At 39.1% G+C, this 23417-nt stretch overlaps 2 protein-coding genes across 2 annotated transcripts in view; one reads left to right on the top strand and one right to left on the bottom strand.

Annotated features, from left to right (window-relative positions):
* The window catches only part of PKD1L2 (polycystin 1 like 2), a 147224-nt gene extending 139768 nt beyond the window's left edge, over window positions 1-7456 (bottom strand). The window contains 2 exon segments of the mRNA XM_044663653.1: window positions 3262-3426; window positions 7156-7456. Coding sequence (XP_044519588.1) covers window positions 3262-3426; window positions 7156-7456 — 466 coding nt within the window.
* Window positions 7457-15632: 8176 nt separating this feature from the next.
* BCO1 (beta-carotene oxygenase 1) overlaps window positions 15633-23417 on the top strand; it is a 64807-nt gene continuing 57022 nt past the window's right edge. The window contains exon 1 of the mRNA XM_044659583.1: window positions 15633-15639. Coding sequence (XP_044515518.1) covers window positions 15633-15639 — 7 coding nt within the window. The remainder of the gene's footprint in view (window positions 15640-23417) is intronic.

The raw sequence follows: 23417 nt of genomic DNA, 5'->3' as shown, positions 1-23417 counted from the left end.
CCTGTATTTCAATCCCAGCTCTGCTACTCATTCTCAGTATGAACTGGGTCATATTTGTCCATCGATCACCCCCAGATTTTTTGTTTATAAAGTTAGGGACTTGCAACAGATGACCTTTAAGATACAGTTCAGCTCTGTGACTTCTGTTCATTATGATCCTTGTAGAGGATCTCAAACCTTGGGCGATGCCATGAATTGCCTTAAGTCTTCAGCACGAACACCAAAAGGCTTAGTAATAGTGACTGTATGTTACAAGATCATTAATCATTGTATCCTTGAAAAGACTTTCTGAAGATCAGAAGGAAGCACAGACAAACAAGCCAGTTTTGAAAGGAACATGTAAAATATATTACATAGGGGATAGCTAGGTAGCTCAGTGGATTGAGAGTCAGGCCTAGAGATGGGAGGTCCTAGGTTCAAATCTGGCCTCAGACATTTCCTGAGTAAGTCACTTAAGCCCCATTGCCTAGCTCTTATCATTCTTCTGCCTTGGAAGCAATATACAGTATAGATTCTAAGGCTGAAAGTAAGGATTTTTTTTTAAGTATAGCATATGGGTGTGTGTTTTTTAAGAAAGCAAGTAGTAATGAAATGAAAATTCACATTTTCATATTGAATCCCTTTTTTGTGTTCTTTGTGTAAAATGTTCTTTTTTTTACTGGTTAAGTTCAAAACGAAACATTAAAAACAAAAAGATTTTCTGAGCCCTTCACTTCTGTCAAAGTAACACCAGAATACCAAGGAAAAGATCTCCTTCCCTTCTAATTTTGATGATAGTACCCAGACCAAGTGAGTGGTTGATCAGCGTCCAAGAAAGACAATTTCTTCACCATATATGTTACTCTTTGTCAGCTTGTGTCACAATAGGAATTAACTTAAGTAGCTCTACTGATAACTTCAGTAACAGGAGCATCACCATTAATTGAGCCTACAAGTGTTTCCCTACTCTTATACTAGGTAGAGCAGGATCAAATACTCCCCACTTCATTTGGTGGGACCTGGTTTTTAAGACCTAGGCATGGGCCTCTACACATCTGATGGGACTGGTCTTTGTTTGGAACAATTTTTTTTTGAGGGTTGCCTTGGATTGGCCATTCCTCTGATGGCAGAGAGAAGGCTCTCTACTCCCTAACCTTCACTTACATTCATTCCTCTCTGGGGAAGGAATTTTTAAATCTAAAATTTTTTGATTCTTTATTGGTTCTGGACTATCTCCAAAGTACTGAGATTCAGAGGGTTGAAACTGGTTTTTAGAGCAAGGATGCAGAGCCAGGAAGGCAGATCAGGGAGTGAATATGTAGGAACACTAGGGAACTGACATTTTGTCTGACTCAACCTGATTCCTCAAAGCACTGGTCTTCTTTATAAGGCTGCTTCTTGCATTCCTCTCTCTTGGCTAGGACTATCAGAATAATGGCTGTGGTCTGCCATGTCTCCTCCACACTCAGCCATGAACAGAGAGAAGAGCAGCCCCTGAACCCTCTGAGAAAAGACAATTAACCTTGGGCAAGGGTATAAAGGATTGATTTTAAAACAATGACTCCACTAAAATCCTTCTCTGCTATCTTACCAAGATGTGGAAGTGACCCTGTCTTCTCAAAGGCATGCCAGTAAAGCATAAGCTTCTCTTTTTTTTCAAACCCTTACCTTCTGTCTTATAATCAATACTGTGTAATGATTCCAAAGCAGAAGAGTGGCGAGGGTGAGGCAATGGGGGTTGAGTGACTTGCCCGGGGTCGCACAGCTAAGAAGTATTTGAGGCCAGATTTGAAGCCAGGACTTTCCATCTCCAGGCCTGGCACTGTGTCTACTAAGCCACCTAGCTGCTCCTGGACTCTAGGACCTAGAGCATAAACATTTAAAGGACCTACCAAGCTGAAAAACCTATAAGGATAGACTACATGTTATATATGTATACATGTGTACACATATATATGTGTACATGGACATAAACATGTGCCTATGTGGTTTTAATTATATAGTTTTATTTAGATCATATGTGTAAACATATTGTTATAATTTATATAATATATAACTTTATAACTCATATTAATACTTATATATTGCTTTGCAAAGTATTTTACATATATTACTTCATTTGATCTTTACAATAACACTATCAAGTAGGTGATATTATCTCCTTTTTACAGCTGAGGAAACTGAGACTGAGAGAAGTTAAGGGGTTGGCTTCAGAGGGAAACAGTGGAAAAGCACTCTGGTCCTAGAGTCATAGGACCTGCATTCAAATCCCACCTTCATCATTTTACTGGGTGACCTTAGGCCAATTATTTAACTTCTGTGGGCTTGAGTTTCCTTATTTTTAAAGTGATGGAGTCGAACTAGATGGCACCTGAGGTCCATTATATCCCTGAGTGATGATTTTTTAATTTTTTAAATTTTGGCCACATCAGCTCTCAAGCATTTATGGAAACTAAGGTCAAAATAAGTGTTCATCACTATCAGTGGAGGATGTACCAACTACCTTAGAATATATACATTTTATGGGAACACATTTTGTGTGATAATACATATATAACCCAGATTGAATCATTTGCCAGCTTCAGGAGGGCATAGGGAAGAAGGGAGGGAGACAATTTGGATTATATAATTTTGGAAAACTTTGGTAGAAATTTTTATTAAGATAAAATAATTTTAAAATAAAAAAGATTAAAAAAAGAATGACTGGTTGCATACCAATGTTTACTCATTGTTGTCTTCTTGGGTGAAATAATTAATAGTTTCAATGTTTTGTTCTTTGATGGACCAGTTCTTTTGGATTAAGATGTTTAGTCTCAAATTACTTTTTGATTTTTTTCTTCACAGTCCTTAGTTGAATATAATTTGTATCGCAGTATGGTCAATAAAGAATTTGACATATTGTAAAAAAAAAGAATTTATATGTTTTGACTTTCACTTGAAGAAAAATGTCAAGTAAAAATTTCTTTGGAAGATCCCAATATGGGAGAATAAAATAAATATATCTGAAAGGACAGAATTCGTAGAATGCTTAAAAACGGTGTCCTTTTTAAAATTTGTTTTATTATTTTTTTTTACCAATTACATGCAGTAAAAAATTTCCACCTAAGTTTTCTAAAATTATATGATCCAAATTGTCTCCCTCTTTCCTTCCCTCCCTTCTCCAAAAACTGTGTCCTTCTAAGAGCACATAAATGGCTCTCAACTAGACATGTTAGTCTGCCTACATGTATACGGTGGAAGGGGTTGGGGGGAGTGATTCTGTTAACTCTGGTGAGAGCTTACCAAATTCACAAATGAAGGCAAACTCCTGAGTGCAGTTTTCCATTGCAGCCCATTTATACTGGGAATTTTTCATAATGTAGCCACACCTGGCTAAGAAGGGAATGGGCTGGTCCTCATGCCAGTGGCTGTAGCTTATGTTGGACGTATCCAGCCAAGTCATCCACCCTGTGATGGAAACACAGGACTTGGTTAAAGAGAAAAAGTATAGGTGGCTCTTTCTTGTATGAGGTAAGATGAGATAAACATGAGAGATATTCATTCTCTTTTTCCTTTTATTAATTAAATTTATTTTTCAATGATCAAAAACTTATTTTCTCTCCCTCCCCCACCCCTGGCAAAAAAGAAAAACAAAACTTTTGTCCCAAATATGCATAATGAAACAAAACAAATTGCAATATTGGCCAAGTCCAAAAAATCTCAGAGCTATTCATTTTCAGGTACATAGAGACACAATATTTGGCTCCAGTATACTTTTCCAGATTTATTGCACATTATTACTCTTCACATATTTTTCCTAGACAAGGGGCCTGCATGTTGTTATGTGTAGGCAACATTCCATCTTCTGGCTTGTGCTTTTCCTTTAGAAGCTTCTTAAGAGTCCCTAACCCCCTTCCTAGCTCATTTCAAGACCTCCTTTCATGGAGCCTTTTCTTCCCTCCCAAATACCACTGGCCCCCTTATAGTAAATTGTTGTTTATTATATATATATATATATATGTATATATGTGTGTGTATATATATGTATATATATATATATTTATTCATTTACATACGTAGATCTTGCTTTCCTCCTGTAGATTATAAATTCCTTTAAGGGCCTTTGTTTTTGTCCCAGGGCCAAATTGTGCCTGGTACAAAGTAGGGGCTTTATAAATGCTGGTTGATTGTATGACTGATTCAAAATAGTGGGGACAGGCTTAGGACCTTGAAAGAATTAACTTAATTAAAAAGATAATGTTATAAGATTCATCCTGTTTTAGTCTAAAGGATTTATCATAGAATTTTATTTATTTATTTGGATTTGGATTTTTTTTATGTGTAACCAGCAAAAGATGAAATGACTAAGGAAACAACTGAGCATATTGATTTATTGCATGCCAATTGCATAACAAATCGGGACTGAGCCCCTTCCTCAGTTTGGGGCTGGACTTGAATATGGGGAAGACTTTTATACAGTAAAAACAATTAATAAAATAAGACCAATGAATTTAAAAGGTAGCGTAAACAGGTACATGTCCCTGAATTCAGGACTCCTCCCAAGAATCCAAAAACAATCAAAGGAACATACAAACAGTAATGGATTGATCAGTATGAGACCAGTTTTCAGATAAGATATGTGGGTTGCTGGAGATGTACAATTATGAGAAAATGCTTTATGTCAATCAGTCTTGGGATCTGACTGTGTTTCTGGTCACCATAACTAGGTCCTTGGTGAAGGGTCTCTAAAGATCAAATACAGGTGGTTGGGTTTCCCAGGCAGGCAGGGCCAGGCTCACACAAGGCAACAAGGCTTTCTTCCAATTCTCACAATTCAAAAAATGTTTCTCATCAGACAGAATTTGAACTCGGCTCATAATTGAATGGAAAGGGAACTAAGCTAGCTCCAGAATTGAGTCACAAGCAATCCTCAATCCCTTCAATTCTTTCATATATGGCAGCATCTCACTCTGCTCTAAAGGCCTGGAAGTTCAACAGGTAGAAATTGCCTGTTATTGAACTTATAAATCAAGGGCTTGGTAAACAGACCTGATGCAGACTTTGCATTGCTGTGCCTCTCCTTTTCAGAAAATGGGATCCTCAATTTGCTTCTATGCTAAGGGGTTGTACAGTGGAAATGACTCTATTTGGGGTCCTTTATTAATCAAGAATAGTGGGCCTTTATAAAACTGCTGTATGGTTTGCCAAGGACTTTACAGACATCATCTGGTCTGAGCTTCACAACAGCCCTGCAAGGCAGCAGTGTTTGTGGATCCCATTTTACAAATGAGGACTGAAGCTCAGAGAGGTTCAGTGATTTGCCCAGAGTCACCTAACTATGAAGTATTTGAGGTAGGGGTCTATCATGGCTCTTCTTGTTCCAATGCCAGGATTCTATCCATTCTACCACCCTATCTCAGGAAGAGCTGGATTGGAATCTTGGCTCTGTTATGAATTAGCCTGGGCTCAGATATTTATGAGCTGTGTAATCCTGGGCAAGCTATTTAATCTCAGTTTGCCTCAGTTTCCTCAACTGTAAAGTGGGGATAATAATAGCACCTACTTTCCAGGGTTGTTGTGAGGTTTAAATGAAATAATGGTAAAGCACTTAGCACAGTGCCTGGTACATAGCAAATGTTATTAATTGTCGCTTTTTTTCTTTTGCTTCTACTTTTATTTTTATTATGGACTTTTAGCAAGTCATCTCCTTTGCTTTGTGTCTCAGTCTCCCCTTTTGGAAAATGGGGGTAATGACACTGGCACTACCTACTTTATAGGGTATTTCAAGGAAAGCATTTCATAAAACAATCTAGAAATGACAATTATTGTAATTATTCCTGAACTTTGAATCAGTGAATTTACCATGTTCCAACATCTCCTTTCAACAACAGCCCAACCCATTCTTTTTCTGAAGCCCCACCTTTCCCACAGACCAAAGTGAGCCTCAGAAACCCATGTGACTGGTCAGAAAGGGCTTACCTTTTCCCCTGCTGTCCTAATAAAAAGGAAGCTGTACTTGAAGCCTCAAGAAAACCAGGTTCAGATCCTGATTTTCACACTTACTAGTTTTGTGACCATGGACAGATCATAACATCATAGAGAACTGGAAGCAACTTTAGAAGCCATCAAATCCAGCTCCTTCATTTTACAGATGAGGAAATTGAGACCTGGGGTGGGTAATTAGCTTGCTCAGGGTCCCTCAGTAAAATGCAGATGTCAGGCCTTATTATTCTGGTGGAGGAGAGAATTTTGACAGAAGCCAGGAAATCATTTGGTCCTTTGTGCTCTATTCCTTTAAGTCACTGTGCCAAGAATAAAGGAGCCTGCCATTTTCATTTATGTGGTTTTTAAAAGGTTTGTTGGTTTCTCAAGAGACTGCAGTAGCATTATGGACCAGATAATGGCCTCTGACAAACCCTGACCTTGTTATTACAGCCCAAGCTATGGGGCAGGAGTCATATAGCTAGTAAATGGAGGAGCCAAGACTTGAACCCATGTAGGTCATTCCAAATCCAAGCGTCAGTCAGTCTGTCAATATATGTTAGTCACTACAGTGACCACACCGTGTGGAAAAAAAATGGAGTCAGAGATCTCGGGTTCAAATCTTCTTCTACTCTTTAGCAAAACAGAGAATAATTAGAGTTACATTGGTTAATTAAATTATAGAATTGTCTAATTGTCTAACTCAACCTCCTCGTTTTAGAGATGCTAGTGAAACTTGAAAACAGTGCCTTTGCTACTGACTTTCTACATGACATTGGGAAAGTCAAAAAACCTCTCTGTGTCTGGCCCCAGACACTTCTCAGCTTTTTGACCCTGGGCAAGTCACTTAACCCCCATTGCCTAGCTCTTACCACTCTTCTGTCTTGGAACCAACACATAGTATTGATTCTAAGGTGGAAGGTAAGGGTTTCAAACAAACAAACAAACAATCAAACAAACAAACAAACAAACAAACAAACAAACAAACAAAAACCCTCTCTGTGGTCTGTTTCCTTACTTGTAAAATGACAGAGCTGTGTTAACTTTCTATAAAGTTCCTTCCAACTCTATATCTATGATCATCTACCATGCTGCCTCTCCAAAGCATCTTAGAGCCATACAGTGCGACAGTCTCCCTCAGGTGGGAATGAATGATATGTTCAATGAAATTCAGATTAAGAAGTAGGGAATTCATACCTCTGTTTCAGAGCCTACCTTCTGTGGTTCCATTCCGTGCATAATTCCAGGTAAGTCCTATCCACCATTCCCTTTCTTTAGGGATGTTTCTTTGCAGGAACTGTTGGGTTTCTGGACTGTTGATGAAGATAAGATGGCCCCCCTGCCTCTCACACCAGTTCTGGGCACTGGCAAAAGAGCGCTTTTGGCCCACAAACTCATAGCATGAGTGGTTAAAAGCCACTTGGTTCTTGGAGCAATAGGTCCCTTTTTCTGGGACTGCATCAATAGCTCTCAAATTCTGACACAAGGAGAACAGAATGAGAACTAAAGGCCACATCCTGAGCTCCAGGGCTACCTCCACTCCTACCACACACAGGCAGTGTCCTACTGTTGGGGCTTGGTCTGCTGGTTTTTAACCCTCTCTGAATCCATCAATCTCTCCTTCCCTACGTCACCCCATTATAGCAGCAGCCATTAGTGGATGTTCTATCTTAGTACAAAGACACCCACTCTTGGTGCTCTCTACACCCCCTTACAATCGTTATTGTTGAGCCTGTTCCGTATCAAACTAATGTATACAGTGCTCTTGGTGGAGGACAGATCAAGTTGATCAATGTTACCTGTTTTTAATAACTGGAACATCTGCTAGCTTGAGATAAAACTGCTATCAGTTCAGTTTGAGCCAAAAGGTTCCAAACGTGTGTGAAAAGCTCTCAGCCTCTGAAAATTACATGATAGATGAGGAATATTAGGCAAATCAGAATTATTGGTTGGAAGAGAATCCCAATGACTGCTCCCCCCCACTCTATTGTCTCAGACTGACAGCTGTGTCCCGTGATAACTTCTCTCTCCCAGATGGTCTGAATAGCTATTAATCTGAGCTTCACCAGCCATTGTAATGCAAACCTCCCTGAATAAGGCCACATTACAAAATTAGTCTGACTCAAGCATAAATGTGAAAACATACTTCCTGTGTACCCCAGAGCCTTTAGACCTTGTTGACATTTTCTTTGAGTGAGATGATTTTGTAACATGGAGTTTCCTTTCTGAATTGACAGCTGACTTTAATTCAATTGATTCAATTTGAAAAATATTCATTAAGCACCTACTATGTTCAAGGTCTAATGCAAGCTGCTGGAGATCCAAAGATGAATGAGATATAACCCTTATACATACATACATACATTATGCTGCATGGGAAAGTTCCCAGGTATTTCTATTGATGTGGAATCAAGGTCATGAGTGCTGCTTCAGAACCCACATGTCAGTTACCAGAACCGGAGGAATATGCTCCATGGTCCAATCAGTCCTGAACCTTTGCCACCTTAGGTTAACTGATATCTCATCTGTATCGCCTGCCTTTGTCCAGACCCAAATCGAAAAGAGATCTTCTAAAATGAACAAAGGACTTGGTATTCTATTACCCTCCATGTCAAAAGATCCAGTAGCATGTTGTAAAGCTCAAGTAGTGTTTTAATAGAAAACCATTTCATTAAGATAGAAATGAACAGCAATACAAAAAAATCAATTACTAAAAATATCTCTGGGGCTTAGAATCTCATTTCCCCCAAGGTTGTTTGAACCTCTCAAACTTATACTGAAAGGGAAAAGTCTCAGCATACTCAAGAGTATACCCCATGGATAATTCCCATTGTGGCTTGATCACAATAAAAGGCTTTGTCTGGTCAACTACCTTCCTTCTTACTGGCTTGACATGCCTCATACACTTCTCATTACTCCTGGTGGGAAAGACGTATTCTACCTTTATCTCATATTCTTACTCTCTCCTAGATAGGACTCTGTATAGATTAAGACAATAAAAAAATCAATTTAATTCTCACAAACTTCTATCAATCTACATGGTCATGGGTAACATCCATTCTCCTCATCATTCTCCTATATCTTATGTACCTAGACCAGTGATGGGCTAACTTTTTAAAGAGGGGGCCAAAGGAAAGGAAATGCTCATCTGTCAGTCTGTTTCTGAGGCAACTCTTTCAAAGGCAACTCTTTCAAAGTTTCATTGTATTGTATCCTACTCATCGTATTCGTCAGATTAGGAATAATGTCGCCCAGCAGATAGAACATTTCAGGGGGCCGCATCTGGCCCGTGGGCCAGGCTGTAGTTTGCTCATCACTGACCTAGACCTTTGAGAAACTGGATACTTATGCTCCTCCAATGATGGTTCATGCTCCGGGTCCAAGCATTTGTCCTTATCTCACAAAATCCAGGAAAAGCATCAGTAATAAAATCCATGATCTCTGTTATCTACCCACAAAGTATGGGTAACAAGCTAAATGAAATAGCAGTCTTGACACAAGGAGTTAAGCTGACCATGTAGGTATCATTGGAACATGGTGGAATGAGACCTACATCTGGAATATGCCTCTAGATAGTCAAAAGAAAAAGGACAGGTAAAAAGGAAGGTGGCATTATATATTATATTGTATATTTTATTATATCATATATATATAATATAGCATTGAATATTAAGAAGGTATATTTATGTGAGGAAATCCAAGAGAGAGGGAAAAGCATATAGGAGAACATTTGGATGAAAATCAGTGGTTGGAGAAATAGGAATTATTATTATCATAAGAGTAGACTAGGCTACCTGAAGAGAATGAGGCAATAGATGAGTTCAGGAAAGAGACCTAAAGCCTGGAAAGGCTTAGTGCGCTCTCTCTCTCTCTCTCTCTCTCTCTCTCTCTCTGAAATCTCACTTGGTGAACTCATCAGTTCCCATGGATTTTGTTTTTGCCCTTTTTATTCCCAGCACCTAGCATAGGGGCTAGCACAGTCAATACCTAATAAGTGTTTACTGAATTGAATCACTAGAACTTTCACCACCTCCACAACCTCCTCACCAACAGTCTCATACCCTCTCCTCTGTACACTTTTATTACTTCCATGGTCCCACTTTGGAACCTTGAATCATGATCAAATCAACTTTGCAATCAACAACAGCATCATCCTTAACTGTAGTCTCATAATCTACTACTACACTAGGGTCCCATTCACCATACTTATTTCTCTGGATCAAAGTGCCCTTCCATGGCCACCACTCCTCTACATTTGCAGTTTCTCCCACTAAAATGTAAACTACTTGAGAGCTGGCATTTCATTGTTTTTTCCTTTGATTCCCCAGTGTCTTACATATAGCAAGTGCTCAATAAATGTTGAATTGACTTTCCTTGGGTAGATCTATCCTACCAAATTTACTTTTCCTACTGTGTGTAGATTTACAGCAACTCCATACCTTTTCATCTTGAGTGATTCTTACTGAGCCTTTCCATTTCACAGGAGGGTTCCCCAAGTTGATACCACAGATGATGATGTATTAATGGGTTAAGAAGGTGTTAACAACACTTTCTTATCAGGATGAGCCAGCAGTAGATAAGGCATGGTTTAAAGTCCAGAAAATCAGAAACAGGGCCTGGAGGAGAATGCCCTTCCACAAAACTATCCTTTGGATCAAACTGATCCTAGAGGTGGACTCTAAGGATAGCTGTAGTTCCTGATAGCTGGAGAACACTATAGTTCCATCCATCTGGTTAGCAGAAAGTCTGAAATGTATGTATACATATTTATAGAGAAAGATATACATATGACAACCTTGTTTTCTGTAACTCTCAGATTGACCCTTTGCCCCAGACTAAATGGGCCGAACTAATGATGATTAGGTTTCACCTAGCTTCTGGAATTTGTACCTCTGACCTGAAGAACTGAATTTGGGAAAAGGTACTCTTGATCACCCTAGGCAGGACTAGCTGATACAGTCTAATCTTTTTTTTTTTTTTAACCCTTACCTTCCATCTTAAAATCAGTACTTTGTATTGGTTCCAAGGCAGAAGAGTGGTAAGGGTAGGCAATGGGGGTTAAGTGACTCACCCAGAGTCACACAGCAAGAAGTGTCTGAGGCCACATTTGAACCTAAGACTTCCCATCTCTAGGTCTGGCTCTCAATCCACTGAGCCACCTAGCTGCTCCCTACAATCTTAATCTTAAGAACCCTTTTTGTCTCCTTAGTCTCTCTTACTGTGTCTAGGCTGCTCCTAACCACTGGCTAAATCCTCTGTCCCAAGTTTACTAACAAGTTACTGGTTGTCCTTCCTTCTCCCTATAGTATATATAAGACCTTGAGTTCTGTAGTTCAATGGAAATTGCCAGTAATGATTGTACTCTGCGTGCCTTTCTGAGACAGTGGTTGTCCCAGTGTGGTTGGATCTGTGTGGTGGCCGTGATCATTGTCTCCCTCATCTTGTTTAAAGACTTGTTCTTAAAGCCACTCTGGTAGTTTGGGTTATTTTTCAGTGTGTGTGTGTGTGTGTGTGTGTGTGTGTGTGTGTGTGTGTGTGTGTGTGTATACATACACTTAGTATGTACCAAACTATATTTCTTTTTGCTTGTATGTATACTGGGCTTAGCAAAGTGCCTGGCACACAGTAAAGGTTTAATGTCATCAATTCACTCATTCATATAAAAAACCAAGTAGGATTTTTCATCTCCTTGCCTTTCCCCTTCCCCCTCAGATTTCCCTTTGCTCCCTTGTGAGTGCTAGGTATTTATAGTAATGTAGAGATGATGGGCATAGTGAGGTTTTTCTGGCCTGTGCCTAGGAGACCTATCCAAGGACTCTGTTCCATGGACTAGGTATTAACTAATGCAAGCTAGAGTTCTGGACGAAAGGCACAGCTAGGAACAGAATGGGGATCCTGCTTCCCACAGCAAGGAACCAGGGGACTCCTAGCTTTAGAGATAAAAGAGCTGACACACCTTAGAGGCCCTGGAAGGACTTTTAAGAGTTAATACTTAGCTCCCTTCTGTCATCCTCTGCTGCATGGCCAGGACTCACTGATTAGACTTTTGATTAAAACTGAAGCTTTCCCTTTTGTTTGTAGAGAATCTATCATGTATCATCTTGCACTAATTAGTAGTAAAACCCTTTATAAAGAAATCTAAGATGACTCGTGTGTTGTTTTTGATGAGGAAGGCAGCAGAAGATGGAAGAACAAAGAGAGAACCTAGTAAGAGAGGGGTATCAGCTATCAAGAAGTCTCCAGAATGTCAAGTCTGGAGGATTATTGGTGGGGAAAAAGTGAAAGACTACACCCTTCCCTTCACCCAAACTTATTTTATCATAACCTTCCTTCATGAATACAGCCCTGAGCATTAATATTACATCGTAATGTTTCAATGTTTCTGTGTTATCATGAAATTAGACTGCTTTCTGGCACAGAAAATTAACTCAAAGAGAAAAGGCCAGGAAGGACACAAGCCAGGCTTTTTTTTTTTTTTTTTTTTTTTTTTTTTTTTTTTTTATCTCTGGGGCCAAATGTCTACAGATTTCAATTAGCAAACTGATAGCGTTATCACTCCAGAGTAAAAGCTTAACTTGGTTTTCTGGTGGAACCTACTTAGAAGCATTGATAACAGAATTTGAAAGACTAAATTCCATTCCAGCTCCTTCTGACTCTGATTAAATTGCAGGAAAAACATTCCAGGAAATAGATCCCTTACTCTGGTGCTCAGAGAAACAGCGATAGACTGTAGTTAAATTCTCATATCAATGGGTTAATAATAATAGTTCACATTTATATAATATATAACATTTGATTCTATCTTCCCAACAACCCTAGGAAGTAGAGAAGTAATTATTATTATTTCCATTCTCCAAATGAGGAAACTGAGGCTCATAAAGGGTAAGGAATTGCTTATAGTATTGGAGAAAAAGATCTTTTAAAGCTAGGACTTTAAAACAACAGATCTGCAGGCTTCAGCTCAATGTCTCCCAATCTTTAATCCCAGGACTTTAGCACTACTCAGAAAACTTTATGCCAGTCTGTAAAATTTTTACTTACCAAAGGCTTTTTTAAAGTTTTTACAACCTCTTTAAAAAAAAGAGAGAGAGAGAGAGAGAGAAGAAATAGACTCACTTTTCTCCCTGAGACCTGCTCCTCCCTCCAACTCGGGGCTCATTTTTTCCCCTAAGTAGGGACAGGACAGTTTGTTCTTAGAAGGGCAGACAGAAGAAAAGCAGTTTGCAGGAGAACACTGATGAGGAGATCTGTTTGCATAGGGTCTAAAGCTAAACTGTCTACTCTGTCTCCTTATTATTCAGTATTTATTCAGTGCATTTAGGAAATGATCATTCTTCATTGATCTTTCTGAAGCAGATTCAACAACACTAGGCTGGCCTTATTAGGAGACAAAGAGTGGTGAGCAGGGCAACAGAAAATTCAAGTCCCCACCTCAAAAACTTAGCGCTTTCTTTTTTCACTGAATTAGTGACTGTCAATTGTATGATCAATCAATCAGTAAACACTTATTAAGTTCCTACTAAATGCCAGGCATTGTACTGGGGGTACAAAAAGAGGTGAAAGACAATCCCTGCCCTCAAGAAGCTTATAATCAAATTGGGAAGAAATATACAGACACAAAGCAAGCTATATAAAGGATAAATAGCAAACAGTTAAGAAAGGAAAGGCACTAGAATTAAGAAAAGGGAGGTGGGCAACTAGGGGCACAATGGATAGCGAGCCAGGCTTAGAGATGAGAGGTCCTGGGTTCAAATATGACTTCAGACACTTTCTAGCTGTGTGACCCTGGGCAAAACACTCAACTCCCATTGCCTAGCCCTTACCACTCTGGAATCAATACACAGTACTGATTCTAAGACAGAAGGTCAGGGTTTAAAAAAAAGTAAAGAAAAGCAGCCTAGAAGTACCAGATCTGAAACAAAACAGTAATCATCAAAATAATCTAGACCTGGATAAGAAATAGAGTGGATGATCAGTGACATAGATTAGATATACAATATACAGGAATAAAAGACCATAACAGCCTCTGTTTGATAAACCCAAAGATCCAAGCAATTAGGATAGGAACTCCTTCTTGAACAAAAACTGCTAGGAAAACTGGGAAAGCAGCCTGGCAGAACTGAGACATAGACCAATATTTCTTTCTCTCTCTCTCTTTTTTTTAAAGATTTAAATATTTTATTTTTTTAGAAAATTTTCCATGGTTACATGATTTCGTGTTCTTCACCCCCCACACTCATAGCCAACACACATTTCCACTGGTTTTAACATGTGTCATCAATCAAGACTTTTTTCCATATTATTGATAGTTACATTGGTGTGGTCATTTTGAGTCTACATCCCCAATCATGTCCGCATCAACCCATGTGTTCAAGCAGTTGTTTTTCTTCTGTTTTTCCACTCCTGTAGTTCTTCTTCTGAATGTGGGTAGCGTTCTTTACCGTAAATCCTTCAAAACTGTCCTGGGTCATTGCATTGCTGCTAGTACAGAAGTCCATTACATTTGATTTTACCACAGTGTATCAGTCTCTGTGTACAGTGCTCTTCTGACTCTGCTCCTTTCACTCTGCATCAATTCCTGGAGGTCTTTCCAGTTCACATGGAATTCCTCCAGTTTATTATTCCTTTGAGCACAATAGTATTCCATCACCAGCATATACCACAATTTTTTAAGCCATTCCCCAATTGAAGGGCATACCCTCATTTTCCAGTTTTTTGCCACCACAAAAAGCATGGCTATAAATATTTTTGTACAAGTCTTTTTATCTACGATCTCTTTGGGGTACAAACCCAGCAATGCTATGGCTGGATCAAAGGGCAGGCAGTCTTTTAGAGCTCTTTGGGTATAGTTCCAAATCACAACTCCACCAGCAGTGCATTAATGTCCCAATTTTGCCACACCCCTCCAACATTCATTACTCTCCCCTACTATTATTTTAGCCAATCTACTAGGTGTGAGGTGGTACCTCAGAGTTGTTTTGATTTGCATTTCTCTAATTATTATAGATTTAAAACACTTTCTCATGTACTTGTTGATAGTTTTGATTTCTTTATCTAAAAATTGCCTATTCATGTCCCTTACCCATTTATCAATTTGGGAATGGCTTGATTTTTTTATACAATTGATATAGCTCCTTGTATATTTGAGTAATTAGACCTCTGTCAGAGTTTTTTGTTATAAAGATTTTTTTTCCCAGTTTGTTGTCTCCCTTCTGATTTTGGTTGCATTGTTTTTGTTTGTACAAAACCTTTTTAATTTAATACAATAAAAATTATTTATTTTACATTTTGTAATTTTTTCTAACTCTTGCTTGGTTTTAAAATTTCCCCTTTCCCATAGATCTGACAAGTATACTATTCTGTGTTCACTTAATCTACTTATAGTTTCCTTCTTTATAGATAAACCAATATTTCAAGCTGTATACCATGATAAGCTCAAAATGGGCACATGATTTAGACATGAAGTGTTAGGGTCCAAATGGATCGCCACCCAAGGAGCACACGGAGACAATGCAATCCAAGCAAAGGGAAGTCTTTATTTCTAGTGCATGCTAGGGGAGCTCAGCAAAGGAGTTCCAGGGGGGCATAGTCAGAGTAAAGATTATATATGTTTGGGGTGGCGGGAAATTCAGGGGGTGGCGGGAAAGGTGGCGGGTAAGGTCTGGGCTGATCGTTAAGGGGGGGGTCAAGGGATGGCGGGTAAGGTGGCGGGTGTTGACAGACTCAGGGGTGCCCTGTAGTTCCTGAAGTAGCCTTTGTAGTTAATGTTTTTGGCTCTCTCCCCAAGCATGTAGGGTCTTTATGCTACATTTGGGAGTCTAATAACACCCTATTGTTAGTGACCATGGATTTCTCTAAGACATCCTGACCTGTTAGTAACTTTAGGTTTCTCGGAGCCATCCTGATCTGGGAGTCCCTAGCTTGTGTTTGCTTGTGGTTTCTTAGTTTCTGTGTCATAACTTTGGGGTTCTACAGAAGAATGATACTATCATAAACAAATTAGAGGAACATAGAAAAAAGCACCTGTCAGATCTATGGATAAAGCAAGAATTTATGGCCAAACTGGAGATAGTGAGGAAGTTAAATGGATAATTTTGGTCACATGAAATTAAAAAGGTTTTGCACAAACAAAACCAATGCAATCAAAATAGGAAGGAAAGCAGGAACCTTGGGGGTGGTGGCAGATTTATAGCAAGTCTCTTTGATAAAGGCCTCATTTCTTAAATGTATAGGCCAAATTTATAAAAATGTGAGCCATTCCCCAGTTGATACATAGTCAAAGGATATGAACAGGCAGTTTTCAGAAAAAGAAATCAAAGCTATCAGTCATATGAAAAATGTTCTAAATCACTAATAATTAAATAAATACAAATTAAAATAACTTTAAGATACCACCTCAAACCTATCAGATTGCCTAAGATGACAGAAATGACATATTTAAGGGGACATAGAAAAACAGATATATTAATGCACAGTTGGTGGAACTATGAACTGGTCCATCTATTTTAGAAGACAAATTGAAACTTTGCCCAAAGGACTATAAAACTAGGCATAAAACTTTTGACTCAGTAATAGCACTACTAGCAGTAGAAAAAGGAAAAGAACCCATATGTACAAAAATATTTATAATGGTACATTTTGTGGTAGTAAAGACGTGGGAATTGAAAGGGCACTCATCAATTGGGGAATGGCTGAACAAATTGTGGTATATGATTGTAATGGAAATGATCATTATAAAGAAAAGAGTAGCTGCTATGATTTTTGGTGCTAAGATAGTACCAGCAGATTTCTGGATAACCCCTATCCTTACTCTATCACACCTCATGGCCAAGCTTGTACTCTATTTCCTAAAATCCTCATCTATGTTTTTTTTTTTCCTGTCCAGGTAGTTTATACCATATTCCAAAGACAGTATTACTTCTTTTTTCTCTTCCTGTTAATCTTTTCCCAAATGTTCTCCACCATTTTTCCTCTTCTGGGTCGTATGTTTCTTCAAAAAAGTATAATTTAATATACAAAATACTCAATATAAACTGCTTTCCCATATACTTATTCTATTCTTCTTAATAAGGCATACCCTTCTAGAGCTATACTGGGCATGGGTCTCATTCCAACAAGGTTTAATGATACTTACAAGGTAGCTTTCCCCTCCCCACTAAAAACCTTACCTTCCATCTTAGAATAAAAATGAATTAGATTGGTGGTATCTAACTCAAATAAATACTTGTGGCCTACATATTGACTTAGAAAACCACAAACTAATATCAGCTATATTAAACTGTATTTTCATTTTATTTTGTAAAGGGCTTTCCAATTACATTTATTTAAGATTTCTTTCTTTGCTTTTCTAGACCCTTACCTTCTGTCCTAGATTTGATACTGAGTATTTGCTCCAAGGCAGAAGAGCAGTAAGGACTAGGCAATGGGAGTTAAGTAACTTGTCCAGAGTCACACAGCTAGGAAGTATCTCGTGTCTAATTTGAACCCAGGACCGTCTCTAGGCCTGAATCTTAGTCTACTGAGCTACCTACTTGCTCCCTTTATGAGGTAGTTTTGTGTATAAGCAGCTAAACAACGCAGAGAATAGAGTTCTGGGTCTGGAATCAAGAAAACATTTGTTCTTATATTGTTTCAAATAGTTCCTAGCCTTATGACCCTCGACAAGTCCACTTAACCTCTGCTTCAGTTTCCTCAACTGTAAAATGGAAATAATAGTATCTACCTTGAAGGGTTGTTATAAGGACCAAATTAGGTAGTATTGATGAAGAGTGTAGCATAATGACTGGCACATAGTAGACTCTATAAATGCTTATTTCCTCCCTCCCTTTATGAATTAAGATCTCTACTACTAGACTATACTTTGCACATTTATGCAGAGATACCTGAGGCAATGGAATTTGTTGTTGGTTCCTTCCTTGTATTTTGTCTCATTAATTTCTGGGCATTTCTATTGCTATTCTTCTTCCAATATCATAGTTTCTCTGTGTAGAATTTAGACTTCCACCAATTTAATTCAAGTGATTCCATGACTTCCTATTCCCCTTTCCTAGTTATATATGTCATAGACATGTGTGTATGTATATATGTTTATATATACATAATAGGAATATATATTCATGTATAATTTAACAAAATTGTTTCTGCTTGTGTTATTTCCTTTTGTGTATTAAAAATGTCTTATTGATGTTCTTTTTTGTGTGTGTATCTATCACTACTCACCAACCTGTCACCCTCTTTCTGGCCAAGTTTTTCAAGATTTACTAATCCTAGGGGTGTAACCAAGATGTAAGAGAAGGTACACAGACCCACCTAATCTATATTAAATTACCCTCCAAAAAACTATAATATAATGCCACAAAATGAATTTTGGAGCAGCTTAACCCACAAAAGATGAAGTGAAATAATTTTTTAGCCCTAAACAACTTAGAAGGCTGGCTCAAAAGATCTATTACACTGAGGTACAAGTGAAGCACAAAACAGTGCCAAGGTAGCCCCACTGAGCAGGTGAGGGTTCTGGAGCTTTTGGCCACAAAGAGGAAAGGGGGTCAGACAACTGTTGTTCAGGAGATTACAGGAATTCCTTTACTGACTCTTTGAGTGCAAAACTCTCGTCACATTGCCCATATGCAGATCCAGATTGCAGTCCTGGTTAACAGTGACAGAGTAAGGAGGACCACTAGCACACATCAGCACTTGTAGGCACAGGGGAGCAGGGGACCCTGGTCACAGTTCCAAGGCAGAAAAAACAATAATCCTTAGTGAAGCTTTTTATCGGTGACATTTTTGCCCATATATTGTCCTAAACTGTGGTGCCCAGAACAGGACACGATACTTCAGAAAAAGGTAGAGGACAGAAAGATTACCCCCTTACTCCCTCTGGTATTTACAGAATCCCTGTCACTGATCTACATGGTCTTCATTTTCCTGATGAATAAGCATTTGTTTCCTTAAAATTGAACAGTGCCCCAGAATCATTCATTGTGAATCAGCAGCAATTAATCAATCAACAAGCATTTGCTAAATGCCTATTATATGCCCCCACTCTTTAATGTAAGAAAATATTTGACAGCCATATTGAAATCAAGATGATGGACAGTTACCTGCTTAGAATGTGGAATGGACTGAGCTTGGCAGGAGCCTGGCAGGAGCCAGGACAATTAGGCTCAGGTATAAAAGGCAGAGATTTGAATCCACCTGGGTCTCAGTTGTGAGATATTTTGGGGTGAAGGGTGGATTGGGTTGGCCTAGTTTGTGCTCTATTCGTTCATCAACCAGCAACCAGCTTTCAACTGTGTTTCATCAATCCCTGTTTCCTGAATTACATTTACCAAGAAGATCAATAAAACCTATCATTCAGCAGGATAACCCTAACTCTAGGCTGAGGGCTGTCAACAATCAAGAACTTTGATCAGCAATATATAAGAGAGGATACATCAACTATATAATCATCTAGATATATTTAAGAATTTCCTATTCCCACTTTCCCAGCCATTACCCAGTTCCTCCTCCCTAGATCTATTAGACTATTATTATTTTTTATTTTTTTAGAAAATTTTTCCATGGTTACATGATTTCATGTGCTTACTTTCCCCTTCATCTCCCCTTTCCCCCCCATAGACGACACACATCTCCAGTGGTTTTAACATGGGTCATCTATCAAGACCTATTTCCATATTATTGATAGTTGCATTGGTGTGGTTATTTCAAGTCTACATCCCCAATCATGTCCACATCAATCCATGTGTTCAAGCAGTTGTTTTCCTTCTGTGTTTCCACTCCTATAGTTCTTCCTCTGAATGTGGGTAGCGTTCTTTTTCATAAATCCCTCAGAATTGTCCTGGCTCATTGCATTGCTGCTAGTACAGAAGTCCATTACATTTGATTTTACCACAAGTTATCAGTCTCTGTGTACAATGTTCTTCTGGCTCTGCTCCTTTCACTCTGCTTCAATTCCAATAACAAAAAAAAAAAAAAAAAGTTTTTGTACAAACAAAAACAATACAACCAAAATCAGAAGGGAAACAAAAAACTAGGAAAAAATCTTTATAACAAAAAACTCTGACAGAGGTCTAATTACTCAAATATTCAAGGAGCTAAATCAATTATATAAAAAAATCAAGCCATTCCCCAATTGATAAATGGGCAAGGGATATGAATAGGCAATTTTCAGATAAAGAAATCAAAACTATCAATAAGCACATGAGAAAGTGTTCTAAATCTCTAATAATTAGAGAAATGCAAATCAAAACAACTCTGAGGTATCACCTCACACCTAGCAGATTGGCTAAAATGATAGCAGGGGAGAGTAATAAATGTTGGAGGGGATGTGGCAAAATTGGGACATTAATGCATTGCTAGTGGAGTTGTGAACTGATCCAACCATTCTGGATGGCAATTTGGAACTATGCCCAAAGAGCTCTAAAAGACTGCCTGCCCTTTGATCCAACCATAGCATTGCAGGGTTTGCACCCCAAAGAGGTCATAGATAAAAAGACTTGTACAAAAATATTTATAGCCACACTTTTTGTGGTGGCAAAAAACTGGAAAACGAGGGGATGCCCTTCAATTGGGGAATGACTGAAGAAATTGTGGTATATGGTGGTGATGGAATACTACTGTGCTCAAAGGAATAATAAACTGGAGGAATTCCACATGAACTGATCTATTAGATTATTAAGTCATCTTTAAAACTACAACTTGCCTGAGCTTCATCAAAGATCTAGTGGGCTTTAGTTGATTACATCCTGTGCCAGCTTAAGGAAAGGGTTTATTTTATTCCTTCAACATCAGTGATCAAATCTGCAGTCAAAAAGGCGTTATCAGAGGCACAGGGCTTCAGTTGGGCAGAGTTAGCTGAATTCTTCTATTAGCTGATTCCTTGCTTGGTTGGTAGCCCTGGGATACTGTAGTCATCTTGAGTCTGGGAAAAACAGATTCTCTGTAACATCAACTGCAGTGGGTGATCCTTTTGGGTTTCACTATCATATCAAGGTGTCCCATTTAGGATTCAACACCCACAATTAACCCAGGCTCCAGACTGTCCATAATAGTAGGTATTGGGGATACAAAGATTAAAAATGAACTAATCCTGCCTTCAAGGAGTTTATATTCTACTACAGTCTTAATAGTGTTATTTTTCATCTTAGGCTTAATTTAGTAGAGCTTGGCATTCTCCTTCACTAAAAAAAGAACTAAAAAACCCAAACCAATAAACAATTAGCTTGAACTCAATCATAAGCCCTATAATAGATGATCAATATATTTTTTAAACCTTTACCTTTCATCTTGGAATCAATATTGTGTATTGGTTCCAAGGCAGAAGAGTGGTAAGGGCTAGGCAATGGGGTTAAGTGTCTTGCTGGGGGTCACACAACTGGGACATGTCTGAGGCCAGATTTGAACCTAGGACCTCCCATCTCTAGGCCTGGCTCTCAATCCACTGAGCTACCCAGCTGCCCCCAATAGATGATCAATATTAAAGGAAGTAGTTAGACATGCATCTAGGCCTGTGATGGGTAAACTTTTTAAAGAGGGGGCCAAAGGAACGAAATGCTCATCTGTCAGTCTGTTTCTAAAGCAACTCTTTCGAAGTTTCATTGTATTATATCCTACTCATTGTATCCATCAGATTAGGAATAATGTTGTGCTGCCAGATAGAACATTTCAGGGGGCCGCATCCCCACGGGCTGTAGTTTGCCCATCACTGGTCTAGGCCAATGCCCACTCCATCCCCATGAAGAGAAAAGAGTGACCTTTCCTACTTCTCCTCCTGGCAGGAATGAAAGTCTCCCTTGGACAAATATCAAGGGAGATGTGGCTAGAGATGCCCATTTTGCCTCTCTTCAAGCCACACAACGTCAGCCTCTTCACAACCCATGGAGTCTCACTACACACGTGAGGCCCACCACTCCACCCTGTCATTTTATCCTTCCACTTCTTATCTCCTAATTACTGTATCATGGCACTTCAGTTTTATTAGCTGGGATAGACTCTGGTGCCCAATGAAGCATGATATGATTACATGGTTCCTATCTTTTAAAGTCATATAATATAATAGCCCCTTTCATCGGTCCTATGTTCCAGTCAATGAAGTCCTGGTTCAACAAACAACATTCCATCCCCCACTTGCAGGCCAACGCTAGGTGCTGGCTAACTTCTAAGGTCTCTTCCAGGTCTAGATCCATTATCCTCTGGTCTCTGCCTCTCGGAATCTTTGTGGTCCTTCCAGGCTCAGTTTTGGTTACATCTCTCAGCAAAAGGTCACCTCCTGCTTCCCTCAGAAGTTAGGAACTTCCCCCTCTTCAGATCACCTGGGAATATGCTTCCTGGACGTGTGCTGTGCTAGCATTCTACCTCCTCCTTCTGCTCCAGGAGAATGTCTTTGGATGCCTAGTGCCCATCACAGTGCCTTTCACATAACAGGCATTTAAGAACAATTGGCAGGATTTGAATAATTTGAATTTGAAATTCAGATTATTTTTAAAGTTATGATTGTGTCAGTCTGAGCTAGTGATGACAAACCTTTTAGAGATGGGGTCATGGGCCCATCCCCACCCCACCTCATGACCAAGTGTTATGTCCCCCCACCCACTGAGTGCCATGCCACAACCTCCCCACTCCAGACCAGGTGTTGCACCCTGCCCCTTCCACATCTCACCCCCTTCCACCCTGCCCCCCCCCTTATCCCAGATAGGAGAGGGAGGAAGTACTGCCATTGGGCTGCTGGGGAGGGAGGTGGGTAATGAGAGGCATCCCATTTTGCGTGCCTATTGGAGTTACCTCAGAGGTGATGCGTGTGGGACAATAAAGGGAATGTTGTGGGCTGTGCCCACTCTCTCTTCTTCCCTGGATACCGCGCAAGAGATGGATGGAGAGTCATGCAGGAGGATCAACATGTGGTCAGTTTTACAGTAGAAAAATAGACTTTAAATCTCTATACCTATCTTCTTTCTTTATTTCAAGTGATTATTAGTAAACTCTATGGAAAATAAGAAGTTGGAGTTATTCATTTAAATCTAACACTTGTCCAGAGTTCCAAAGAGGGTGACTGACTTCATTGAAAGCCACCTTCCTGCATCCCAGCTAGTAGTTCTTAAACATTTTGATCCCAGGATCCCTTTAAGCTCCTAAAAATTATTGAGGACCCCAAAGAACTTTTGTTTATGTAGGTTATCTCTACTGATATTTACTGTATTGAAAATTAAAGCATTTAGTATTATTATGAAAATAATTTCTACCTAACAGTTCCCCTTTAAAATGAATGGGGGGGGCAGTTGGGTGGTTCAATACATGGAAAGCCAGGCCTAGAGATGGGAGTTCCTAGATTCAAATCTGGCCTCAGACACTTCCTAGCTGTGTGACCTTGGGCAAGTCACTTAACCCCCATTACCTAGTCCTTACCACTCTTCTGCCTTGGAGCCAATACATAGTATTGACTCCAAGACGGAAGGTAAGGGTTTTATAAAAAAATAAAATGA

This window comes from Gracilinanus agilis, chromosome 2, assembly GCF_016433145.1.
Source record: "Gracilinanus agilis isolate LMUSP501 chromosome 2, AgileGrace, whole genome shotgun sequence".
NCBI classification, from domain to species: Eukaryota; Metazoa; Chordata; class Mammalia; order Didelphimorphia; family Didelphidae; genus Gracilinanus; species Gracilinanus agilis.
The sequence above is the reverse complement of the archived record's forward strand: the minus strand, read 5'-3'. Positions and strand labels throughout refer to the sequence as shown.